This window comes from Nomascus leucogenys, chromosome 2, assembly GCF_006542625.1.
Source record: "Nomascus leucogenys isolate Asia chromosome 2, Asia_NLE_v1, whole genome shotgun sequence".
NCBI classification, from domain to species: domain Eukaryota; kingdom Metazoa; phylum Chordata; class Mammalia; order Primates; family Hylobatidae; genus Nomascus; species Nomascus leucogenys.
In genome coordinates this window covers 139,542,141-139,567,062 of record NC_044382.1, presented here as the reverse complement: position 1 = coordinate 139,567,062, position 24,922 = coordinate 139,542,141, and the positions used below count along the sequence as shown (strand labels likewise).

General features: G+C 37.9%; 1 protein-coding gene across 2 annotated transcripts in view; it reads left to right on the top strand.

The window, feature by feature from the left end:
- The window catches only part of FNIP1 (folliculin interacting protein 1), a 159,969-nt gene that overhangs the window by 32,662 nt on the left and 102,385 nt on the right, over positions 1-24,922 (top strand). For both annotated transcript variants that reach the window (XM_003259927.2, XM_003259926.2), the window contains exon 2: positions 19,467-19,593. In XM_003259927.2, the coding sequence (XP_003259975.2) occupies positions 19,467-19,593 (127 nt within the window). The remainder of the gene's footprint in view (positions 1-19,466; positions 19,594-24,922) is intronic.

The window sequence follows — 24,922 nt, the reverse complement described above, 5'->3', positions numbered from 1 at the left end:
TCCCTCCAGGCTCCATCTGCAATACTGGGGATTACTTTCAATATGAGATTTTGGCAGGGACACAGATCTAAACTATATCAAAAGGTATCTTACTAGAAATGGTTAGGAATTACTGATAACAGGACCATATGCTCACAATTGTTTTAATGCATAGTAAACATATCACAAGGACAATTAAAAGCCCTCTTATTTGATACAATTGAGGCTTGCATATTAATGGAAAAGTCAACTGAAGTGAGAAATTTAAAAATTATATATTGTAACATTTTATTTTTAGCTTAAAACATGTAAATATTGATATGGTTTGGATCTGTGTCCCTGCCCAAATCTCATGTTGAACTGTTATCGTCAGTGTTGGAGGTAGGGCTTGGTGGGAGGTGATTGGATCATGGGGGTGGAGTTCTTATAGACCTAAAACTGTGTAGCACCTCCCCCCTTTCTTTCTTCCTCCTGCTCCTGCCATGAGGTGCTTCCTTCTCCGCCTTTCTCCACAAATGTAAGTTTTCCTGAGGCTTCCCCAGAAGACGAGCAGATGCCAGTATCATGCTTCCTGTACAGCCTACAGAACTGTGAGCCATTTAAAACTCTTTAATTACACAGTCTCAGGTATTTCTTTACAGCAATGTGAGAAGGGACCAATATGCGTTCATTTGCCAGTCTTTTGCTGGCCAATGTAGTCGTGTGTGTGTGTGTGTGTATTTATTTGCATTTGCAGAGTATGTGAGATATTTTAATACAGGCATATAGTGTGTAATAATCACATCAAGGTAAATGGGGTATCTGTCTCCTCAAGCATTTACCCTTTCTTTGTGTTACACACAATCCTATTATACTTTTAGTTATTTTTAAATGTACAATAAATTATTGTTAACTGTAGTCACCCTGTTGTGCTATCAAACGCTAGATCTTATTCATTCTACTGAACTATATTTTTGTACCCGTTAACCATCCTCACTCCCCCTGCCACTACACTTCTCAGCCTGTGGTAACCATCATTCTACTCTATCTCTACTAGTTCAATTGTTTTAATTTTTAGCTCCCACAAATAAGTGAGAAGATGCAAAGTTTGTCTTTCTGTGCCTGGCTTATTTCACCATAATGACTTCCATGTTGTTGCAAATGACAGGATCTCATTCTTTTTTATGACTGAATAATACTCCATTGTGCGTAAGTACCACATTTTCTTTATCCATCTGTTGATGGATGTTTAGGTTGCTTCCCACTGATTTCCTTTCTTTTGGGTATATGCTTAGCAGTGGGATTGCTGTATCATATGGTAATTCTATTTTTAGTTTTTTTGAGGAACCTCCAAACCGTTCTCCATAGTGGGTGTACTAACATTCCTACCAACACTATATGATGGTTCCCTTTTCTCTACATCCTCACCAGCATTTATTATTGCTTGTATTTTGGGTAAAAGCCATTTTAACTGGGGTGAGATAATACTGCATGGTAGTTTTGATTTGCGTTTCTCTGATAATCAGTGATGTTGAGCACCTTTTCATATACCTGTTTGCCATCTGTATGTCTTCTTTTGAGAAATGTCTATTCAGGTCTTTTGCCTATGTTTAATTGGATTATTTGATTTTTTTTCCTATATAGTTGTTTGAGCTCCTTATACATTCTGGTTATTAATCCCTCATCAGATGGGTGGTTTGCAAATATTTTCTCCCATTCTATGGGTTGTCTCTTCACTTTGTTGATTGTTTCCCTTACTGTGCAGAAACTTTTTACGACTTGTTGTGATTCCATTTGTCTGTTTTCACTTTAATAACCTGTGTTTCTCAGAAAATCTTTGCCTAGTTCAATATCCTGGAGAGTTCTCCCAATGTTTTCTTTTAGCAGTTTCATAGTTTGAGGTCCTAGATTTAAGTCTTTAATCCACTTTGATTTAATTTTTGTATATGGTGAGAGATAGGAGTCTGGTTTTATTCTTCTGCATATGGATATCCAATTTTCTCAGGGCCTTATATTGAGACTGTCCTTTCTCAAATGTATGTTCTTGGCAGCTTTGTTGGAAAGTGAATTCACTGTAGGATTTGTTTCCGGGTTCTGTATTCTCTTCCATTGGTCTGTGTGTCTGTTTTTATGCCAGTATCATGCTGATTTGGTTACTATAGCACTGTAGTATAATTTAAAGTCAGGTAATGTGATTCCTCTAGTTGTGTTTTTTGCTTAGGATAGCTTTGGCTATTCTGGATCTTTTGTGGTTCCATGGTTTTTTTTGTAGTTTTTTTGTGGTTCCGAATTTAAGGATTTTTTTTTTTTATTCCTGTGAAGAATGTCATTGGTATTTTGAAAGGGATTGCATTGAATCTGCAGATTGCTTTGCGTAGTGTGAACATTTTAACAATATTGATTATTCCAATCTATGAACATGGAGTATGTTTCCATTTTTTAATGTCCTCATTCATTTCTTTCATCACTGTTTCATAATTTTTATTGTAGAGACCTTTCACTTCTTTGGTGAAGTTCCTAGATGTTTTATTTGTAGTTACTGTAATTGGGATTACTTTAAAAAACTCTTTTTCAGATTGGTGACTGGTGGCATGTAGAAATGCTACTGATTTTTGTATGTTGTTTTTGTATCCTGCAACTGTACTGAAATTACCAGTTCTGATAGGTTTTTCCTAGAGTCTTTAGGTTTTTCCAAATGTAAGATGATGTCTCTGCAGACAAGCTTAATTTGACTTCTTCCTTTCCAATTTGTATGCCCTCTTTTTCTTTCTCCTGTTGAATTGCTCCAGCTAGGACTTCCTGGTCAGTATGTTTTACAGAGGGAATGATGAATGCTATTTCTTTATAGGACCAAAAAATTAAATGTTGCATAAAGTAATAGAGCATTATATGACCATATACTTTGCTGTCAGGAGACATATTTAAAAGTTGGTCAGTTAGCAGATTTGTTTAAAGTAAAATCTATTCACAGGTTTTTAAAAACTCAGAGAACTTTACCAATGTTCAGAAAATATTTCTTCAATTGGCTGTGGTGCTTTTGGTTTCTGATGGTGGCCAGTTATTGGCATGTTGCTATATTGGGAATGTTTTTGGCTTGGCTCTTGCCGCCTAATTTAGCATACTTCCGTCCCTCCCTCCCTCCCTCCCTCCCTCCTTACCTCCCTCCCTCCCTCCCTCCTTCCCTCCTTCTCTCCTTCCCTCCTTCCCTCCTTCTCTCCTTCCCTTTTTCCCTCCTGTCATCAAACTCAGAATGTTTTTCACTGCTTGGTCGTGGTGGTGAATCCCTTATTCTACATGCATAGCTTTTGAAACTTGGCTCCTCTTTTTCTCTGTTTCATGTAGGAGCATAGGATGTTAATGTTTTCTTAGAATGGTCTGTATCACCTTCCGTGTTTTCAGTGAGAAATAACAATGATGGATAAGGCTCAGGAAAGAACAACTAACATAGTGCAAGACACATAATAGGTACTGTACAAATAATTACCCAATTCATGAACTAAAAAAATCTTCATGTTTGATAAGTATACTGTATAGTAAGACCCTCTGATGCTAACTAGAGGTGAAAATATGTGGATGGTCAAATGGAAATAAGGGTAGAGAAAGAGAAGAGATTAACTGGTATTTACAGGTTCATGAAATTCAACTTTAAAATGATTGATAAGGAAGAGAGTTGATCACATAGAAACACAAGTGAATTATTTCAGTATTTTCCTTATAGGTGACAATTTTTAATGTGTTGAGAAGAAACTAGTGTTTAGCCCAGTATTTCTCAATACTTTTTTTTCACTTATATTCCCCCAAGGAGCCTTTTTTAAAATTAACACTCTGATTTTTTTTTTTTATTTCAACTTTTATTTTAGATACAGGGTGTACATATGTAGGTTTGTTACATGGGCATATTATGTGATGCTTAGGTCTGGGGTATGGATTCCATCACCCAGGTAGTGAGCATAGTACTCTATAGGTAGTTTTCCACCCATGCTTTTTCCCTCTCCCCTCTAGTAGTCCACAGTGTCTATTTTTCCCATGTTTATGTCAGTGTATGCTCACTGTTTAGCTCCCACTTATAAGTGAGGACATGTGGTATTTGGTTTTCTGTTCCTGTGTTAATTCACTTAGGATTATGGCTTCCAGCCACCTCCATGTTGCTGCAAAGGACATGATTTCATTCTTTTTTATGGCTGCATATTACTCCATGGTGTATCTGTACCACATTTTCTTTATTCAGTCCACCATTGATGGGCCCCTAGGTTTATTCCATGTCTTTGTTATCATGAATAGCGTAGTGATGAACAAACATATGAATGCATGTGTCCTTTTGTACAACAATTTATTTTCCTTTGGATATACACCCAGTAATGAATTACTGGATCAAATGGTAGCTCCATTTTAAGTTCTTTGAGAAATCTCCAAACTGCTTTCCACAGTGGCTAAACTACCTTCTGCTCCTTTTTCTCCACAGCCTCACCAGCATTTGTTATTTTTTGACTTTTTAATAAAAGCCAGTCTGATTGGTGTGAGATGGTATCTCATTGTGGTTTTGACTTGTCTCTCTGTGATGGTTAGTGATAATGAGCATTTTTTCATGTTTGTTGGCTGCTTGGATGTCATCTTTTGAGAAGTGTCAGTTCATGTCCTTTGTCCATTTTTTAATGGGGTTGTTTTTTGCTTGTTGATTTGTGTAAGTTTCTTATAGATTCTGGATATTAGACCTTTGTCAGATGCACAGTTTGTGAATGTGTTCTCCCATTCTGTTGGTTGTCTGTTTTCTCTGTTTATAATTTTCTTTGCTGTGCAGAAGCTCTTTAGTTTAATTAGGTCCCACTTGTCAATTTTTGTTTTTGTTGTAATTGCTTTTGGGGACTTAGCCAAAAATTCTTTGCCAAGGCCAATGTCGAGAAGGGTATTTTCTAGGTTTTCTTCTAGGATTTTTAAAGTTTGAAATCTTACATTTAAATCTTTACTCCATCTTGAGTTAATTTTTTTATATGGTTAAAAAATAAGGATCCAGATAAGGCTAGCCAGTTATCCCAGCACCTTTTATTTAATAGGGATTAACACCCTTTTTTGTTAAGCACCATTCCCCCTCCATGAAATTTTAACACCACAGATATGCTGTGTATTTGCCTATGTACTGTGGCCCTTTTGAGGGCTACATCCCACTTAATACCTAAGGATTTTTCTCTTCCCTTCCCCACCAAGAACCAGTTTGCCCTCTTGGAAGTGATCTTGCCCTCATTGAGAGTGCATGGCTTAGTCCTATTTTAGTTGTCAGTAGTGTGTGTTACAGGAGTTCACATGGTCTTTTGAGGTGCAGTGTCAGTGTGTAAAGGAGAGTGTCTATTCCAGCATGTTTATTTTCTATTAGCATTCTTTGAAGGTGTCAGATAAAAAAACATGCAGAGCAGATAAGCTGACACACTATAAATAACATCTGGGTAAAGTCTTAAAATAGCTTGTGGTTCATCACTGAATAGTTTTCTTACCAACGTTTAAATATGCTAAATACAATTGCTTAATAGTAATTACTAAGGAAAGTTTTTCTATAGCATATAAATTTGTGTGAATGGTGGTGGTATACTTTAACACTGTTAGTGATTTGGCTTACATTTGTCTTCAGATAAATTTTGATAAAAAAGAAGCAACATGATGAAGTGGAAGGCAGTATCAGAAGACTTAGGTTCTGGTAAAATGAGAGATCATTCTAAACACTTGAGTGCTGAGCATAAGCAAATACCAGTGAAGATAGAGTAGGGCTACAGGTGAAAAGAAGAGACACTAGCCAGCACTATCCAGAACAGCAACTTTAGGTAGGTCAGTTTTGCTTCTCCTTCACTTCTTTCACTTGATGAAATGAATAAATTTAGAATGACTATTAACATTTAAACTTATTTGCGTGTTAAAAGAGCCACTCTGTTGTGATTGTTTGTTGCTTAATATATTCTAAGCAATTAATTTGTCAGGCAACTTTTTGGTAATAAGTTTATTGAGTTAATTTCATGTGTCTGTAGATTTCCATGTCACAACTTATTTCTATTATAAGGTAAAGGGAATCAGAGCTTTATTAGTAACCCTTCACCATTTCAGGGACATACTCTGCAGAAGTACACGTCTTCCCAGATGATTTTGACCAGCATTTTGTTTTCATTTTTTGTTTATGACTCTAGGGATGTCTGATCTAGACCAAAACAGCTTCACCAAGATTTGTGTTTAAACATAAAGCTATGTTATTTTCATCTCTGCTTTAGACATTCCTATCTTATTCAGATATGACCCAAAATATAAGCCCCTCTATGAAGTGGGCTTTCATGTTTTACTCCATCCTTCCCTCCCCCGTCTAATAATGCCTATGCTGCCTTTTCTTTGCATCATTTAGAACTCCTTGCTTGTGTCCCCACTTTCTTCCCAATTTGTCCACCTTTTTTTTTTTTTTTTTTTTTTTTTTTGGCCTTCAGAAGCCGTAATTCTTGCTTTTGCCCTTCCATTAGGGAATGTTTATTTTGCCACACACTACCCAACTTTGGGCCTAGTAACTTGGCCCTGTCACCATTGCCTGGAAACTATTCTTGTCCTCTCATGAAAACCTGTTCTTTATGAGGCCTGTGACATTGTACCACACTGCTCTATTTTGTTATTGGCATCCATGGCTGACATGTACCAGATGATTGTCCACTGTTCATCAAGAACTCTGACACTTGGCTGATAGTCCTTCTTTACAGATCACTTTGTGCAGTCATCTTAAGCAGCCCGCACATCTAACATTATGGCCTCCCACTTGCTTCTCTTATTCTCTACTTTTATGTGTTCTTCTTGGCTGTACCTTGAGCCTTGTTAGCTAACTGACTCTCCTCTCTTTCTGAGATCTTCCCATTCTGACCACAACTTCATATCCTTTGATCTCTCATATCCTTATTCAGACTTGTGCTTTAACTTCGTTGAGACTACTGTGTGTGTTTGTTTTATACTTGCTTTTCTCCTATCAGCTCCATTCTGGCCACATTTCCTCAGCTAGTCAGTCCTGACTTTTCTTTCTCACTGTCACTCTTAACAGCCTTGCTCCTTTTCATTGCGGCTGCTCAGAAAATCTCCTGTTAAATCCATTGCCTACTTTTGGCCCTTTCACACCTGGAATCTTCTGTGGTAGTACAGAAAATTAGTCCTATCACAGATTTAAGGCTTTCCACTCAGCTGGGCCCTGAAATATGGTTTGATAGTCCATTTGCTTTTCTTGGGGTAGCTCCTTTCCCCATTTTCTTTGATGACTATGCTGAACTTTTATATCTCAAATCCTATACCCCAATTCAGGCCACCCACCTCACATATGCTTGTAAATATGCTTGACCCCTGCTTTTTAGAAAACACAAATGATCAGATATAAATGCTCGATTTCATCTCTGCAGCTTGCATACTTACCTGCAGTAATTTTCACCTGTGGGTCATACACTTACCTCATTAAGTGTATTCTGCTGTTCATTAGGGGCACCCTTGCCCAGGATACTGTGTCTTAACTTCTCTGCGATCTTAATCCAAAAATTCTCTCTGATTACCTTTAAATTCTTTTTCTGATTCCTTCCCCTCAACTTGGAAATATTAGAAAGGAAATATATGCCTTTTTTCCTTTATATATACACCTATATATTTCATACACGTACACCTTTTTCCCTTTTTTAAAAAAAGGGCTCTTGTATCCTCACTTCTACCTGAGTGACCATGCGTCTTAGTGATTCAAGATAATTTCACTTTATTTCTGTCTGTTTAGGATCCCTTTTTAGTTTTAAAACTGCAGTTTAGATGGTTGGTTATATGGTCACACTATTCCTCGCTGTTCCTTTTCTTTACATGGAATATTACATACTGTCTTTCTCAGCTCTTTCTCTTCAATTGGTTGCTATATGGTTATTCCTTCCCCTCTGCCTCCACTGAAACTGTTCCAGCAAGAGTACCAAAGACACCAAATTGCTAAATTCCATGAACACTTTTACTCTTCATAAATTTTGGTCTTTCTGCAACATTTGCATTGTGTGTGATTCCTTTCTTTTCATCTTCCTTAACCTTTTTTTTTTTTTTTTGACACAGTCTCACTGTCGCGCAGGCTGGAATACAGTGGTACAATCATGGCTCACTGCAACCTCTGCCTCCCAGGTTCAAGCGATTCTCCTGCTTCAGCCTCCCGAGTAGCTAGGACTACAGACATGCGCCACTATGCCCAACTAATTTTTGTATTTTTAGTAGAGACGAGGGTTCACTATGTTGGCCAGGCTGGTCTCGAACTCCTGACCTCAGGTGATCCACCAGCCTCGGCCTCCCAAAGTGCTGGGATTACAGACATGAGCCACCGTGCCTGGCCCATCTTCCTTAACTTTTGTAACAGTGCTTTACCATGAGTTTTCCTTTCCTCTCTAGTAGTCTGTCTTTACTGATCTTCCCTGGCTTCTCTGCTTTTCTTCTCTCTGTTTTTAAAATATTGATGTATCCTAAAATTCTAGTTTATTAGTTCTTCACATTCTTTTCTATTTTCTTCACATTCTTTTCTATTTTCAATTAATATGTTCTCCCTGAAGATTTCACTACCAATTGTGTGTCAGTAACTCTTGTGTCTGGAACTCTATTCCCAGCCATTCTCCTGAGCTCCAGACCATTTTTCTTTTTCTTTTTTTTTTTTTTTTTTTTTTTTTTTTGAAGATAGAGTCTTGCTCTGTCACCCAGGCTGGAGTGCAGTGGTGCGATCTTGGCTCACTGTGACCTCTGCCTCCCAGGTTCAAGCGGTTCTCCTGCCCCAGCCTCCCAAGTAGCCGGAATTACAGGCGCCCACCATCACGCCCGGCTAATTTTTGTATTTTTAGTAGAGATGGGGTTTCGCCATGTTGGCCAGGCTGGTCTCAAACCCCTGATCTCAGGAGATCCACCCACCTCGGCCTCCCAAAGTGCTGGGATTACAAGTTTGAGCCACTGTGCCTGGACACCAGACCATTTTTCATCAATCGGTTGCACATCTTTTCTTCAGCTGTCTCACAGCCCTCTTGAACTCAATCTGGCAACACACTTATCCCAAACTTACTTCCCCTCCTGAGATATTCTTTATCTTGGTTAATGGTATCTCCTTTCATCAAATCTGAAACCTGAGAGTCAGCCATTCTCATCCTTTATTCCTCATATAGTCTTCCAGGTCCTATCTCTGCCTTCTAAATAAGATCTAGCTCTATCACTTTCTATTTTCAGTGCTTTTCCTTAGTTCAGGGTATATAACATTCTTTTCTCCAGGCTTCTATCTTGTCAGTTCTTCAAGTTTCTGTCTGATTTTCTAAAATGCACAAGTGATCTTGTCAGCTATTGTTTAAAACCTTTGTTTACTCATTGCCTGGATGAAGAAGTCTGTATGTGTGTGTTGAACTGGTTATGTCTGTTGATCTGATGCTCCAGCCTGCATTTATAGCTGTGCCTGTTGCTTCATTGCACACTCCTGAGCTAGAGTCACTAAGAATTACAGCAGATGCTATTTTCTTCTTCCAGAGAAGAGAATGCCCTTCTCCCCTGCCCATCACTTGAAGCTGAAACTCGAAGTATCACTTCCTACTCAAGAGGCCAAGGCCATGCAGAATGATTTAGATAATGGAATGAAAGACTGCCTGGAATCTAAACCCATCTTTGACACATTTACTAGCTAGCTGTGTTATTTTGGGCAGGTTATTTATTATTTATTGTATATCATTTATGATTTTTCTTCAGTAAACTCTTACCTGACCTGCCTATGCACACCTTTTATCTAGATTGTAAGTTTGCCTCAGTCATAGCATGTATCACATTGATAAAATCATTTGTCTGTCTTTTCTACTAGACAGAGCATTTCATGGTATGGCCATCTTTTTCTTTTCATGCTGAATGAACGCTTTTAAGTCAGTGAATGAATACATAAAGAATGTGACAAGAGGAATATTCCCAGTACCTGGCATTATGTTGTGAGTGTGGTAAATGTTTAATAAGTCTGTTTTAGGCCGGACATGGTGGCTCATGCCTGTAATCCCACCACTTTGGGAGGCCAAGGCAGGCACATCACGAGGTCAAGAGATTGAGACCATCCTGGCCAACATGGTGAAACCCTGTCTCTACTAAAAATACAAAAATTAGCTGGACATGGTGGCACGTGCCTATAGTCCTAGCTACTCGGGAGGCTGAGGCAGGAGAATTGCTTGAACCCAGGAGGTGGAGGTTTCAGTGAGCTGAGATTGCACCACTGCACTCCAGCCTGGCGACAGAGCGAGACTCCGTCTCAAAAAAAAAAAAAATCTGTTTTGAGATGTCCATAATGTAATGTAACTTGATGAATATAGTATTACTTTTTTTAGTAGTCTTTCTCTTTTAAAAATTGAGCTATAATTTGCATATAATAAAATGCACATATTTTAATTGTATAATTTATTTTGAAAAAATATGCATCTATTTAACCACAATGGCAATAAAGAACATTTTGATCACTGTGGAAAGTTCCTTAGTATACATTTCTCCTCCATTCCCCTCACTCCCTACCCCTGATCACTGCTTTGATTTCTATCATTGTCCATTAGTTTTACCTCTTCTACATATAAATAGAATTATCAGCATGTGCCCCATTGTGTCTGGATTCTTTCACGCAACAGTATTTTTTGAGTTCATTTTTGTTACCACGTGATCAGTAATTCATTCCTTGGTATTTCTGAGTAGTATTTCAATGTAGGAATATATCATAGTTTGTTCATCCATTCTCTGTGGCATTTGGGGTTAAATAAAACTGTGGTGAAAATTTCTGTGAAAGTATTTGTGAACATTTATTTTCATTTTTATTGGATAAATTCCTGTGAGAGGAATTGCTGAATCATAGCTGCCAAGCAATATTCCAAAACTGGTTGTACACTTTTACACTCCTCCTAACAATGTATGGGAGTTCCAAGGGCTTCATATTATTACCAACCACTGGTGTTATTAGTTATGTCAGTTTTAGCCATTTTAATGCTTGTGGCCGTTTTGTTTGTTTGTTTTTGTTTTTGTTTTGTTTTAAAATGGTGTTTCACTCTTGTTGCCCAGGCTGGAGTGCAATGATGCAATCGTGGCTCACTGCAACCTCCACCTTCTGGGTTCAAGCGATTCTCCTGCCTCAGCCTCCCAAGTAGCTGGGATGACAGGCGTGCACCACCACACCTGGCTAATTTTATATATTTTTTTAGTAGAGATGGGGTTTCTCCCATGTAGGTCACACTGGTCTCAAACTCTCGACCTCAGGTGACCCACCTGCCTTGGCCTCCGAAAGTGCTGGGATTACAGGTGTGAGCCACTGCGCCTGGCTGTGGCCATGTTTTAATTTACATTTCTCTGATGATTAACACTGTTAATTATCATTTCCGCATACTGGTTATCCATTCATATTATCTCCTTTTGTGAAATGCCCAAGTTGTACCTGTATCCTTTTAAAATTGGATCGTTTATTGCTTACTGCTTTGTAGGAGTTGTCTTGGCTGTTTATAAGTACTTTATCAGATATATGCATTGCAAATATTGTCTTCCAGTCTCTGGGCTGGTCCTTTTTTTTTTTTTTTTTAGCTCTTTTTTTTTATGTTCAGGTTTAAAATTTTTATAAAGTCCAACTTACCAATTTTTTATTTTATGCGTAGTAATTTTTGTATCTTGTTTAAGAAATCTTTGCCTAACCTAAGGTGGCATAATCACCTGTGTTTCTTTATAGAAGCTTTATAATTTTACCTTTTTCATAAAGTCCTATTTTAAATTAACAAAGAATACAAATTCATGGCTGGGCGCGGTGGCTCACGCCTGTAATCCCAGCACTTTGGGAGGCCGAGGCAGGCGGATCACAAGGTCAGGAGATCAAGACTATCCTGGCTAACATGGTGAAACCCCATCTCTACTAAAAATACAAAAAATTAGCTGGGCATGGTGGCGGGTACCTGTAGTCCCAGCTACTCGGGAGGCTGAGGCAGGAGAATGGCGTGAACCCGGGAGGTGGAGCTTGCAGTGAGCCGAGATCACGCCACTGCACTCCAGCCTGGGTGACAGAGCGAGACTCCGTCTCAAAAAAAAAAAGAAAAAAAGAATGCAAATTCACAAATAAGTTTGGTAATAAAGCCTTTTTTATTATTGCTGAGATATACTTCACATTCTATAAAATTTACTCTTCTAAAGTGCGTGATTCAGTGTTTTAGGTTCATTTGGTTGTTGTTTTGTTGTTTTTGTTTGTGGTGTATTTACAAAGTTTTTTGGCGACCATCACCACCGTCTAATTCCAGAACATTTCATCTCCCCAGAAAGAAACCCCATACACATTGCAATCATTATGGATTTGCCTATTGTGGACAAGTCATATAAATGGAATCATCATACGTAGCCTTTTTGTGTTTGGCTTTTTCCCCTTAACCTAATGTTTTCAAGGTTCATCCATGTAGTATGCATTCTTTTTATGGCCAAATACTCCATTGTATTGACATACCACATTTTGTTTATTCATGAGTTGATGGACATGCCTTTTAACTTTTTAAAGAAAGCACATTTGTTTTTTCTTCTTCGTCTTCGTCGTCGTCGTCGTCTTCTTCTTCTTCTTCTTCTTCTTCTTCTTCTTCTTCTTCTTCTTTCTTCTTTCTTCTTTCTTCTTTCTTCTTTCTTCTTCTTTTTTCCGGTTGTGGAATCCATTCACTCTTGAAATATTTAGTGCCTATGATATTACATTTACTTAGGGATATGTAGTTTTACTCATTTACCAAGCTTGGGACTGGGGATTCAAAGATGAATAAGATCTTCCCTCAGGGAGCTTCTTTTTCTAGTGGAAGAAACAGGCATTTGAACAGATAAATTACAGGACAATCTGATGAAGATACTGTTAGATTTATAATCTAAGATAAAGTGTAATCCCAAAAGTCAGTAGCTAACTCTGTTTGGAGGAATGAATAAGAACTTTTTAAAGTAGGTGACATTTAGAGCTAGATCTTTAAGAATAAATAAGAGTTTGCCAGAGAGAGTGAGACTATTTCAGGTAGGAGACATGGCTTGTACAAAGGCACGGAATTGATATATCTTGGCACCTTTGAGAAGATCAGTATGATGATAATTATGGGTAACGTGAAAAGAGTCTGGAAAGGCAGATCTGGGCCAGCCCACGAAGAGGTTTACATCTAAGCAAAGGAACTTGGATTTTATTCTTTGGGTGTCTGGGAGACCAAAGGAGTTTGGCTAAATGAAATGGTATCACTGCTTATATAAGGTCTGTTAGAAGACCACATATCCAGTGAAGCCCAGCTTTTCATTTTCTCCAGAAAATTTTTTCCGTATTAGGCACCTTTTAAAAAATGAATATATTGGCCAGGTGTGGTAGCTTGTGCTGCCTGTAATCCCAGCAGATTACTTGAGGCCAGGAGTTTGAGACCAGCCTGGCCAACATGGCAAAACCTGTCTCTACTAAAAATACAAAAATTAGCTGGGCGTGGTGGCACATACCTGTAATCTCAGCTAATTGGGAGGCTGGGGCACAAGAATCTCTCAAGCTCAGGAGGCAGAAGTTACAGTGAGCCGAGATCATGCTACTGCACCCCAGCCTGAGAGACAGAGAGAGACTCTGTCTAAAAAAAAAAAAAAGAAAGAAAGAATATATCTCCCCCAATACAAACCATTCTCTCACTACCACCTTCTATCATAGTCTATTGACTTACCTGAAATTATCAAGTTAATTTATGTCTTTGCTTAGCTACTGCTGTGTCTTTCTTCCAGAGCAGGTTCTTTCTTATCTTGCCCTAACCACTGCTTGGCACATAGTAGGTACATATCTGTATTTAATGAATAAATGAACTATTCTACCTCTAATATCTTAAACTCTAGGATCCTACACTGTGATTATAGCCTCCTATTCCTTGTCCTCTCTGCCTCCCACTCTCTTTCTTTGCGTTTTTTTCAGCACTTTGACCGTACTGCCTCCATTTCGTTCTGTTATCCTTGTCCCATCACTACGTTCCCTAACTAGCTTAGATCATTTCGGCTGTATTCTTGTCAGTCTTCTACTGCATTTCCATAGCCTTCCTTTTCTTTTGTTCCATATACCTGTCAAAACCCTTACCTTGGCATGGTCTAATCCAAATCCAAGCACATGAGGTCCTACTGGAGAAAATCACCTAACTGTAGTTTGCAACCAGTACATAGTCCTAGTTCATAGTCTTCAACGTTATGTAGATGTACAGCATTGCCTGGAAATCTTACGTTCTCTATTCAACATACACTCATGCACCAGGGAATGATGGGGCTCTGTTCTGAGGAATGCATTTTTAGGCAATTTTTTTGTTATGCAAACATCACAGTGTGCTTACACACACCTAGATGGTATAGTATACTACACACCTAGGCTGTATGATAATAGCCTATTGCTCTTGGGCTACAAACCTGTACAGCATATTGCTGTGCTGCACACTGTAGGGAGTTGTAACACAATGGTAAGTATTTGTGTATCTAAACATATCCAAACAGAAAAGGTACAGCAAAAATAAGGTGTAAAAGATAAAAAGTAGGCCGGGTGCAGTGGCTCACACCTGTAATCCCAGCACTTTGGGAGGCTGAGGCAGGCGGATTACCTGAGGTCAGGAGTTTGAGACCAGCCTGGCCGACATGGTGGAACCACGTGTCTACTAAAAATACAAAAATTAGCCAGGCATGATGGCACACGCCTGTAAACCCAGCAACTGGGGAGGCTGAGGCAGGAGAATCACTTGAACCCAGGAAGTGGAGGTTGCAGTGAGCTGAAATCGCACCACTGCACTCCAGCCTGGGCGACAGACTGAGACTGCATCTCAAAAAAAAAAAAAGAAAAAAAAAAAGATAAAAAGTGGTACACGTATATAGGGCACTTACTGTGAATGGATCTTGCGAGACTGGAAGTTACTGGGTGAGTCAGTGAGTGAGTAGTCAGTGACTGTGAAAGCCTAGGACATTGTTGTACACTACTGTAGATTTTATAAATAAGCACTGTATACTTAGGCTACATTAAATTTATTAAAAATGTTTTTCTTCAATAATAAAATTAACCTTAGCTGATTGTAACTTTTTTCCTTATTAACTTTTTAATTTTAAAATCTTTTGAACTGTTGTGTAGTAACACTTTGCTTAAGACACAAACACATTGTACAGCTGTACAAACATATTTTCTTTATGTCCTTATTCTATAAGCTTTTTTCAGTTAAATTTTTTTAACCTTTTTGTTAAAAACTGAGACACAAACACACCATTAACATAGGCCTACATAGAGTCAGGATTATCAGTATCACTATCTTCCATCTCCACATCTTGTCCCACTGTAAGGTCTTTAGGGGCAATAACACACATGGAACTGTCATCTCTTATGCTAATAATGCCTTTTTCTGGAATACCTCCTGAAGGATCTGCCTGAGGCTGTTTTACAGTAAATTTTTTTATAAGGAGGGGTACACTTTAAAATAATGATAAAAGTATAGTAAATTCATAAACCAGTAACATAGTCTCTTTTTTTTTGAGACGGAGTCTCACTCTGTCACCCAGGCTGGAGTGCAGTGGTGCAGTCTCGGCTCACTGCAACTTCTGCTTCCTGGGTTCAAGCGATTCTCCTGCCTCAGCCTCCTGAGTAGCTGGGACTACAAGTGCATGCCACCATGCCTGGCTAATGTTTTTTTTGTACTTTTAGTAGAGACGGAGCTTCACCATGTTAGCCAGGATGGTCTCAATCCCCTGACCTTGTGATCTGCCCACCTCGGCCTCCCAAAGTGCTGGGATTACAGGCGTGAGCCACTGCACCCAGCCAACATAGTGTTTTATTATCAAGTATTGCGTATTTTACATAATTGTATCTATAATACCTTCATATGACTGACAGTGCAGTAGGTTTGTTTACATGAGCATCACCACAGACATGTGAGTAATACTTTGTGCTACCATGTGATGACAGCTACAGTGTTACTAGGCAATAGAAGTTTTTGAACTGCATTATAATCTTATGACACCACCATCATATATACAGTTTGTTGTTGACCAAAATGTTACATGGTGTATGAATGTATTTTATTTCCCAACAACCTCTATTCTCTTTTTTACTCTCTACTATCCCCACATCTTACCACCTTTCCCTTACTTGCCTTCACCTGCTTGACAAAGAAAATGGATCTCTTAGATATGGATTCCCTTTGCAATTTACCTTCATATCTACAAATCTTTCTGCACCCATGTATGTCTTTATCTCGTTTCTTTCCATCCTAGTGTGAGAGTTATTTTCTTTGAGCTAATGCTTTCACTTGTGCTCTATATCCTGTTCTCTACTTCCTCAGAGGCCTTGTATTTCTCCTCCGCCTCAGATTCTGTCATCAGCATATATGTAAACACGTTCAGATGTGTCATTTTTTTAATAGCAGAATATCTGTCACTCTCACTGTACTTGAGGATTCATTTTCTTTCTCTTTTTTTCTTACCAGTTGTCTGTTTTCTCTGCTCCTATTCACTCTTCAGTCACCTGGCATTTGACCTCTGTCCTCTTTATTCCTTAGAACTGTCCTTGCTATGGTCACCAATGACTTTTGCTTCTCTAGCAGATACTTTTTAGTGACTGCCGTGGTATTTCTTTTCTTTTCTAAAATGTTCTTTTTCATTGGTTTCCATGAGACCCCTTTCCATATTTTCATCCTTTGTCAGTCTGTTCCTTTACAGTTTCCTTTGCATAGTATGAAAGCACAATTTAGTAGAAACAGTTGAGTGTGATGCAAGTCATTGTGGTTTAAGGAGGAGTCTGTGGTTTAGCCTGGATGTCTAGGTAGGTGTTTATCATTTACTAGCACACAGACATTTGCTAAAGATTAGACAGAAGAAAATCAAAATTATATTTCCAGTCAAGAATTTGGGATGAAGATGTTTTATGTTGCCAGTTATACGTAGTTTCACATACGTTGACAGAGTTAGGGTTAAGCCTCTCTTAAGGAAGTGAAGAATTATGCCTGGTGGACAACCCACACAATGGCAGAAAATATTCACAAATTGTACATCTGACAAAAGTCTAATATACAGAATCTATAAGGAATTTAAACAATTTAACAAGCAAAAAACAACCCCAATAAAAAGTGGGCAAAAGATATGAACAGACACTTCTCAAAAGAAGACATCCAAGCAGCCAACAAACATGAAAAAATGCTCGTCATCACTAATCATCAGAGAAAGACGAATCAAAACTACAATGAGACACCATCTCACATCAATCAGATTGGCTATTATTAAAAAGTCAAAAAATAACAGATGCTGGTGAGGCTGTGGAGAAAAGGGAATGCTTACATACCATTGATGGGAATGTAAAGTAGTTTAGCCACTGTGGAAAGCAGTTTGAAGATTTGTGAAAGAACTTTGAAAGAGAACTACCATTTGACTCAGCGATCTCATTACTGGGTATATATCCAAAAGAAAACAAATCTACCAAAAAGACACATGCAGTTGTATGTTCATTGCAGCATTGTTCACAATAGCAAAGACATGGAATCAACCTAGGGGCCCATCAGTGGTGGACTGGATAAAGAAAACGTGGTACGTATGTACTATGGAATACTACGCAGCCATAAAAAAATGAAATCCTGTCCTTTGCAGCAACATGGAGGCAGCTGGAGGCCATTATCCTGAGCGAATTAATGCAGGAACACAAAATTAAATACCACATGTTCTCAGTTATAAGTGGGAGCTAAACATTGGATATTCATGGACATAAGGATGGCAATAATAGACACTGAGGACTAGTAGAGCAAGGCAGGAGGGAGAGGGGCAAGAGTTGAAAAACTTAATAGTTGGGTTCTATGCTCACACTCTGGGTGACAGCATCAATTGTACCCCACACCTCAGCATCATGAGATATATGCATGTAACTTGCACATGTACCCCCTGAATTTAAAAGTTGAAATTATAAAAAATAAATAGCCCGTTGTAACTAATGAGAAACAGCTCCTGGCATGTCAGTTCTCCCATTTCTTAGCAGCTGTCCTGTCATTTGTATTGTGTTCAGTTTACCAGATATTTGTTATTCGTTTTGTTTTCTCTTTCCCTTCTTCTCTACCTCACCCACCCCATTAATCTTTTAAATTGTGGAATGTAATGGATATATAAAAGTACATAAAACAAATGTGATGTACTGTTTAAATACATACGGTAAAGTAAAGATCCATGTCAGCACTATCTGGTCAAAACAGAGAACACAGTCATTGCGCTAGTTCACCTGTTATGTCCCTTTTCTGGTTACACTTTTTCCTCTACCTTACTCCTAGAAGTAATTACTCTCCAAACTGTGGAGGTCATTACTTACATTGTTTTCTTTATATTTTAAAAACTAAGTATGAACCCCTAGACAAACGTTGCACATTTTTAACCTCTATATTTTAAAGTGGAAAAATACAGTACCTATCTGTGTGTGTGTGAGTCATTCTCTGAGTTCTTTTGCTTGTGGTGTCTCCATTTTTGCCTATAGCTGAAATTCATTCATTGTGATAAATTTTTCTGGAGTGGAATTGCCTGGATCAACTTCATTTTTACTGGGATTTGTTTTAGTGTATGTGTATGTGTATATATACACACACATATATATACACACACTAAATTTATATATATATATAAATTTTTTTAAAAAACTGTTTTCTAAAGAGATTGTGCCAATTTATTTATTTTTTGTTTTTATTTTTTGAGACAGGGTCTCGTTCTGTCACCCAGGGTGGAGTACAGAGGCACGATCACAGCTTGCTATAGCCCTGACCTTCCAGGCTCAAGTGATCCTCCCACTGCAACCTCTTAAGTAGCTAGGACTACAGATGCATGCTGCCGTGCCTGGCTAATTTTTTTAACTTTTTGTAGAGACAGGGTCTCATTATGTTGTCCAGGTTGCTCTTGAACTCCTGGGCTCAAGTGATCCTCCTACCTTGGACTCCCAAAGTCCTGCGATTACAGGTGTGAGCCACCGCACCCAGGAGTTGCGCCAGTTTATATTCATACCAGCAGCATACAAGAATTTTCACTATACTTGATTGCTCTCCACTTTTTTTTCTTTTGCTTGTTTCTTGTCTTGTAAGTCCTTTGCTATTATTTAAACTGAAAACCATTTCATTTTTCACATTTCCATATTGGAGAAATAGTAACAAAACTACTTAAAAATATGGGTTAACTTTATTATGTCATCTTGGTCCATGACATGAAATCAGTGCATATTTTCATTATGTTAAATATACTTATGTATATTTATTAAGTTAATGCTTTCAAAAATCATATGAGATAACTATATTTTACATGTACTGATAGTTACCACTATTATTTTTAAATAAAAATAATTTTGTTTTGCCTTTATTTTTACTTTAAAGTTTTCAACCATGAACTGGTGGTATTTTATATAAAGATCTATATATTATTTAACAATAAGATAATTTTGGGCTTTATTATATAGGTTTATTTCTAATGTATATGGAATATTTATTAATGTAACTCTAATGGATCTTTACTTTTCTTTCAAGTTGGTCTTTACCAGAGTTTGATCCAAGCCAGATTCGACTGATTGTATATCAAGACTGTGAAAGACGAGGGAGAAATGTTTTGTTTGACTCCAGTGTTAAGAGAAAGAATGAGGACATATCAGTATCGGTGAGCATCACTATTGATTTAGTTGACTTTCAATGTTGAATATTTTGATAATTCCAGTATTATCAAACTGGATAATTGGGGCTGAGGGAGAAGGAAATGTTTGGTGAATCTAACATTTTGGTTTGAATAGCTGAGGGAGTGGTTTGATGCTTAAGAGTCATAGAATTGGAGATGGTCAAGCAGACAGTTGAAATCCAAGGCTAACTACAAATGTGATAAGCATGTCTTCTTTGTGTTTAGGCTGTTAACAACAACAGCTCAGCAGAGCTTGGCTGAGGCTGATTTTTTTTTAATTATCTCTTGATTATTTTTGATTACTTTTTCAGTAGACATTTATTGAAGTTTTTTTTTTTGTATTTGATAGTATCCTATTGAATTTCAACATATGGCCTTTCCTTATGCTATTCATTGTGTGTTTGTTCAGCTTTTCTTTTTTATGTTGAACGGCCCTGTAAGAATCTACTCATGCTGTTTTTTGAACTCTCCCTGCATACCTTTTCTGGGATGATGCTTCATTAGTCTCATTAATTTCTCTCCTGCTGATGTATTCCTTCTTCCCTCAGCTTTTCTCTTTGCTTGGAAACATTCACAAAGCCTCTAAAACAATTATTCTTTACTTTTTCCTTCAGGTTTGTGTTTGTCTAGTTCAGGCTACTATAACAAAATACTGTAGACTGGGTGCCTTAAACAAGAAACTTTTGTTTCTCCCAGCATATTTGGGTTTTTTGTGAGGGCTCTCTTCTGGGTTGCAGACTGCTGACTTCTCACTCTACCCTTACATGGTGGAAAGAAGACAAGAGAACTCTTCACAGTCCTTTTTATAAGGACACCAACCCTATTCATGAGGACTTCATTCTTATGACCTAATCACCTCCCAAAGTCCTCACCTCCTAATATCATATAGTGGGTTAGGACGACATATGAATTTTGAGGAGAGACAAGCATTCAGTCCGTAACAGTGTCCTTCTCTCTCTTTTCCCATCCCTGGCCTCTTTGTCCCTCTCAGTCATCTTTTTTGGTGTCTGTTGGTGTCTCTCATTTTCCCTTTGTCTCTCTATCACTCAGGCTCTCTAGAGTGTCTCTTCTCAGTCTCTCTGTCTGTTGGTCTCTCCTTGGTCTTCTCTGCCTCTTGGTGTCTGAGTAGTAATATATTGACTCTCCTCTCAAACTAGCCAGTTATTACTCAACTTTCTGAAATTTGCCTATAAACCTACTCTTCTTTTTATTATAAAACTTTTCTGGAAACTCATCAGTGTCTAGAAATCAAACATTGTTGACTACTTCCAGTTTCATTTATTTTATTATGCCTTTTTCCTATATACTATCTCCCTTAATTGAAAATTCGTCCTCCTTCAGGGTTTATCACAACTTTATGAATCCTTTCGGATTTTCTCCAGGTAGATTTATTTTCTCCTCCATAAGAATTCTCATAGTTCTTTGCTCATATTCATAGCCTTCTATATCGTAGCTGTATTTGTATGTGTATTTGTTACTAGACTGGGAAAAAAAATCTTAAAGTAAAAAATTGTCCTGTTACTCACCTTTATTTCCTATACTGCACATTGCCTTACATGTGGTAAGTACTCAGGACATATTTTGATCAATTGTAATTACGGTTAGGAAGTTTATTTTCAAAATCCTGTAAATAGTCTCCTGAAGATTTTATGTCTTCCTTTTGAACACTACTGTACATACTGAAATACTCATTGTTTGTCCTGGGTTCTATATATGGAAAGAAGGACATTGTGCTGTAAATTTTTTTTAACTTTCTATATTATAATTTGGGATCATACATAATAATGACATTATGTTTAAGCATTAGCAGTTTGCTGGATGAAAGTAAATTATTCAGCTTTGCTGTATTTGTACAATATTCTATTTTGCTATGGTAAATGTTGAAGTAACTTCTCATGTTCTTTCTTAGTTTTAAAACACTTTTCTTAGTTTAAAACAATTTACAAGGGAGAATAAGGACTATAAAGATTATTTTGACCATTCAGTATACCAGAGCTTTTTCTTTTTTGAGACAGGGTTTTTTGTTGTTGTTTGTTCGTTTTCTTCAGACAGGGTCTCGCTGTCTCGCCCAGGCTGGAGTGCAGTGGCACAATCTCAGCTCACTGAAACCTCTGCCTCCCAGGCTCAAGCAATTCTCGTGCCTCAGCCTTGCGAGTAGCTGGGATTACAGGTGTGCACCACCGTGCCTGGGTAATTTTTATATTTTTAGTAGAAATGGGGTTTCGCCATGTTGGCCGGACTTGTCTCGAACTTCTGGGCTCAAGCGATCCGCCCGCTTTGGCCTCATAAAGTGCTGGGATTACCAGCATGAACCACTTTGCCCAGCCTATTTACCAAAACTTTAATTGAAAACATTCTTTTTAAAAAAATTAGAACATAATGTCACCATGAGTTATAAACAGAAAGTCAAGCTTTAGAATGTGAGGCTTGCAAAATTGTTTTACTCTGTTCCCTTTATCAAAAAAGAAATTAAAACATTTTCTCATTTGGAAACAGCGTCCATCCGTCCTGCTATGTTGCCCAGGCTGGACTTGAATTCCTGGGATCAAGCAGTCATCCCTCTTCAGGCTACTTGAGACAGTTTGTTATCAGCCTGAATCTGAATTTTTGAAAAATGTCATTTGCAAATTGCCAAGTAGGAGTAGAAGATAGTAATATTTGGGCTCACCCAATATGTTTGAGTGTATTTAATTAAATCAAAATCCTGTTGATTGTTTACTTGGAAGCTATTTCAGCATTAAAAAATAGTCATTGTAAAAATACTTATTGAAGTCCTTTTAAATGTGTAAGTAAGACACATGGCAGTTTTCCTTGTAAAGATTATGGATGATATAATTCACTTTGAGTACCTTTTATCTGGAGTGTGAGAGAAGGCAATATTTCACAGTGGAATATTGATCCATTTCTGCGTTTGGTTGAACCAAAGAATTGTCAATGAAGAATATAACAGCAGTTTATTAACATAAGCAGATCATTTTTGTATTTCCATGCGAAGCAAACATTGTGTAGGTAGAGTATATTTAATGGGTTTTGGGAGAAAATTAGGAAGCTATGTATTTTATTACATTTTAAATTCTATACAAACTGAACTACATAAATGCTTTGATTATGTTTCAGAAACCAAAGTACTTTGCATGCTCAAATAGCATCTTATGTTAGTTGAAATAAAATTGTTAATCAGTGTATAGCTTTCTCAGAACTCATTCTTTCAGATCTGTTATATTTTATGAAAAATAACTGTTGAACTATAAAACCCAATTAAAGTGAATACGTTTAGTGATCTTAAAGAAGTGTTACCAGAAAGGGGTCCAGATCCAGACCCCAAGAGAGGGTTCTTGGATCTTGAGCAAGAAAGAATTCAGGGCGAATCCGTAAAGTGAAAGCAAGTTTATTAAGAAAGTAAAGGATTAAAGAATGGCAACTCCATAGGCAGACCAGCATCGAGGCCTGCTGGTTGTGGGTTTTTATGGTTATTTCTTGATTGTATGCTAAACAAGGGGTGGATTATTCGTGCCTCCCATTTTTTACACCATATACTGTAATTTATTGACGTTGCCAGTGGCATTTGTAAACTGTCATGGAGCTGGTGGGAGTGTAGTAGTGAGGATGACCAGAGGTCAGTCTCGTCGCCATCTTGGTTTTGGTGCATTTTAGCCAGCTTCTTTACTGCAGCCTTTTTCTTTTATGACCTATGTCTTGTGCCAACCTCCTATCTCCTCCTGTGACTTAGAATGCTTTAACCATCTGGGAATGCAACCCAGTCGGTCTGAGCCTTATTTTAACCAGCCCCTATTCAAGAGGGAGTTGCTCTGGGTCAACACTTCTGACAGAAGAACCTTCCCGTGGTAGAAAAAAATATTGAGATGTGGTTTCAGTATGAACATTAACGTAGCCAAATGGATCCATTGTGATTTTATCACGCTATTATCCTTATCCTAGACATTGTTTTTACGTCAGCAACAGTGCAGTGCTATTTCATGAGTTCCCAGTTAAGTTATATGACCATTCACATGTATCAGCTTTCACTGATGTAGACGAGGATAAAGTTGTACATCAGTAAATTCAGATAACTTTGGAAAGATGATTACAGATTTTAAGATATGAGAAACACTCTGAAGCATCATACAGTGCTAATTGAATAGTTCAGTCTTATTTATGATATCAAATTTGCACATAAGATTTGGTTAGATAATTGTATTTAAGTTAATATACAGAAATCAGTAAGCTCAATATATGCAAATAGCTTCCAGTTTGAACACAGAAAAGTGAAACATTCATTTAAAATAGAAATTAAAATGACAAAGTTGCCTATGCATAAACTTAACAAAATCTGTAAGTTTAGAACTTTAAAAGTCTTCTTAAGGGATGTAAAAACGTACCTTAACAAATGGAAAGACAAAACGTTCTGTGGCAGTAGTCAGTGTTATAAAGTTGTCCAAAGTGATTTGTAAAATAATGTTATCACAGAAACAGTGTTATCCTTATTTTGTGTGTTTGGGGTGGGGTAGTGTCTGGAACTAAATAGTGGATTCTAAAGTTCAAATGGAAAAAAATTAGCAGTGAGTGGTTGGAAAACTCTGAAAAAGAAGGGCAGTGAGGATGAGCCAGTCCTGTCACATTTGAAAATATACTGCACAGTCTCAGTATCTAAAACAGTGTTTTTTTTGAGACGGAGTCTCGCTCTGTCATCCAGGCTGGAGTGCAGCGGCGCAATCTCGGCTCACTGCAGGCTCCGCCTCCCGGGTTCATGCCATTCTTCTGCCTCAGCCTTCCGAATAGCTGGGACTACAGGCGCCCGCCACCACGCTCGGCTAATTTTTTGTATTTTTACTAGAGACGGGGTTTCACTGTGTTAGCCAGGGTGGTCTTGATCTCCTGACCTCGTGATCCACCCACCTCCGCCTCCCAAAGTGCTGGGATTACAGGTGTGAGCCACTGTGCCCAGCCAAACAGTGTGTTATTGACACATAAATAGGCAATAGACTAATGGAACAAAATAGAGGATCAGAAATACATCCAAATACATGCAGGAATTTTGGTATGTGATTAAGGCATCAATCTTAAATGGTGTTGAGACAATTAGATAGCTATGTGGAAGAAAGATTAATTTAGACTCATACTGTTACTACTTACTATTATTATTATTTTAGAGATGGGGTCTTGCTGTTTTATCCAGGCTGGTCTCAAACTCTTGGGCTCAAGCATGAGTCACTGTGCCCAGCCTTAATTTGGATTCATATCTTACAGTGTACATCAGGATGAAACCAAGTATATCAAACATTTAAATATAAAAATATAAAGCTATAACATTACA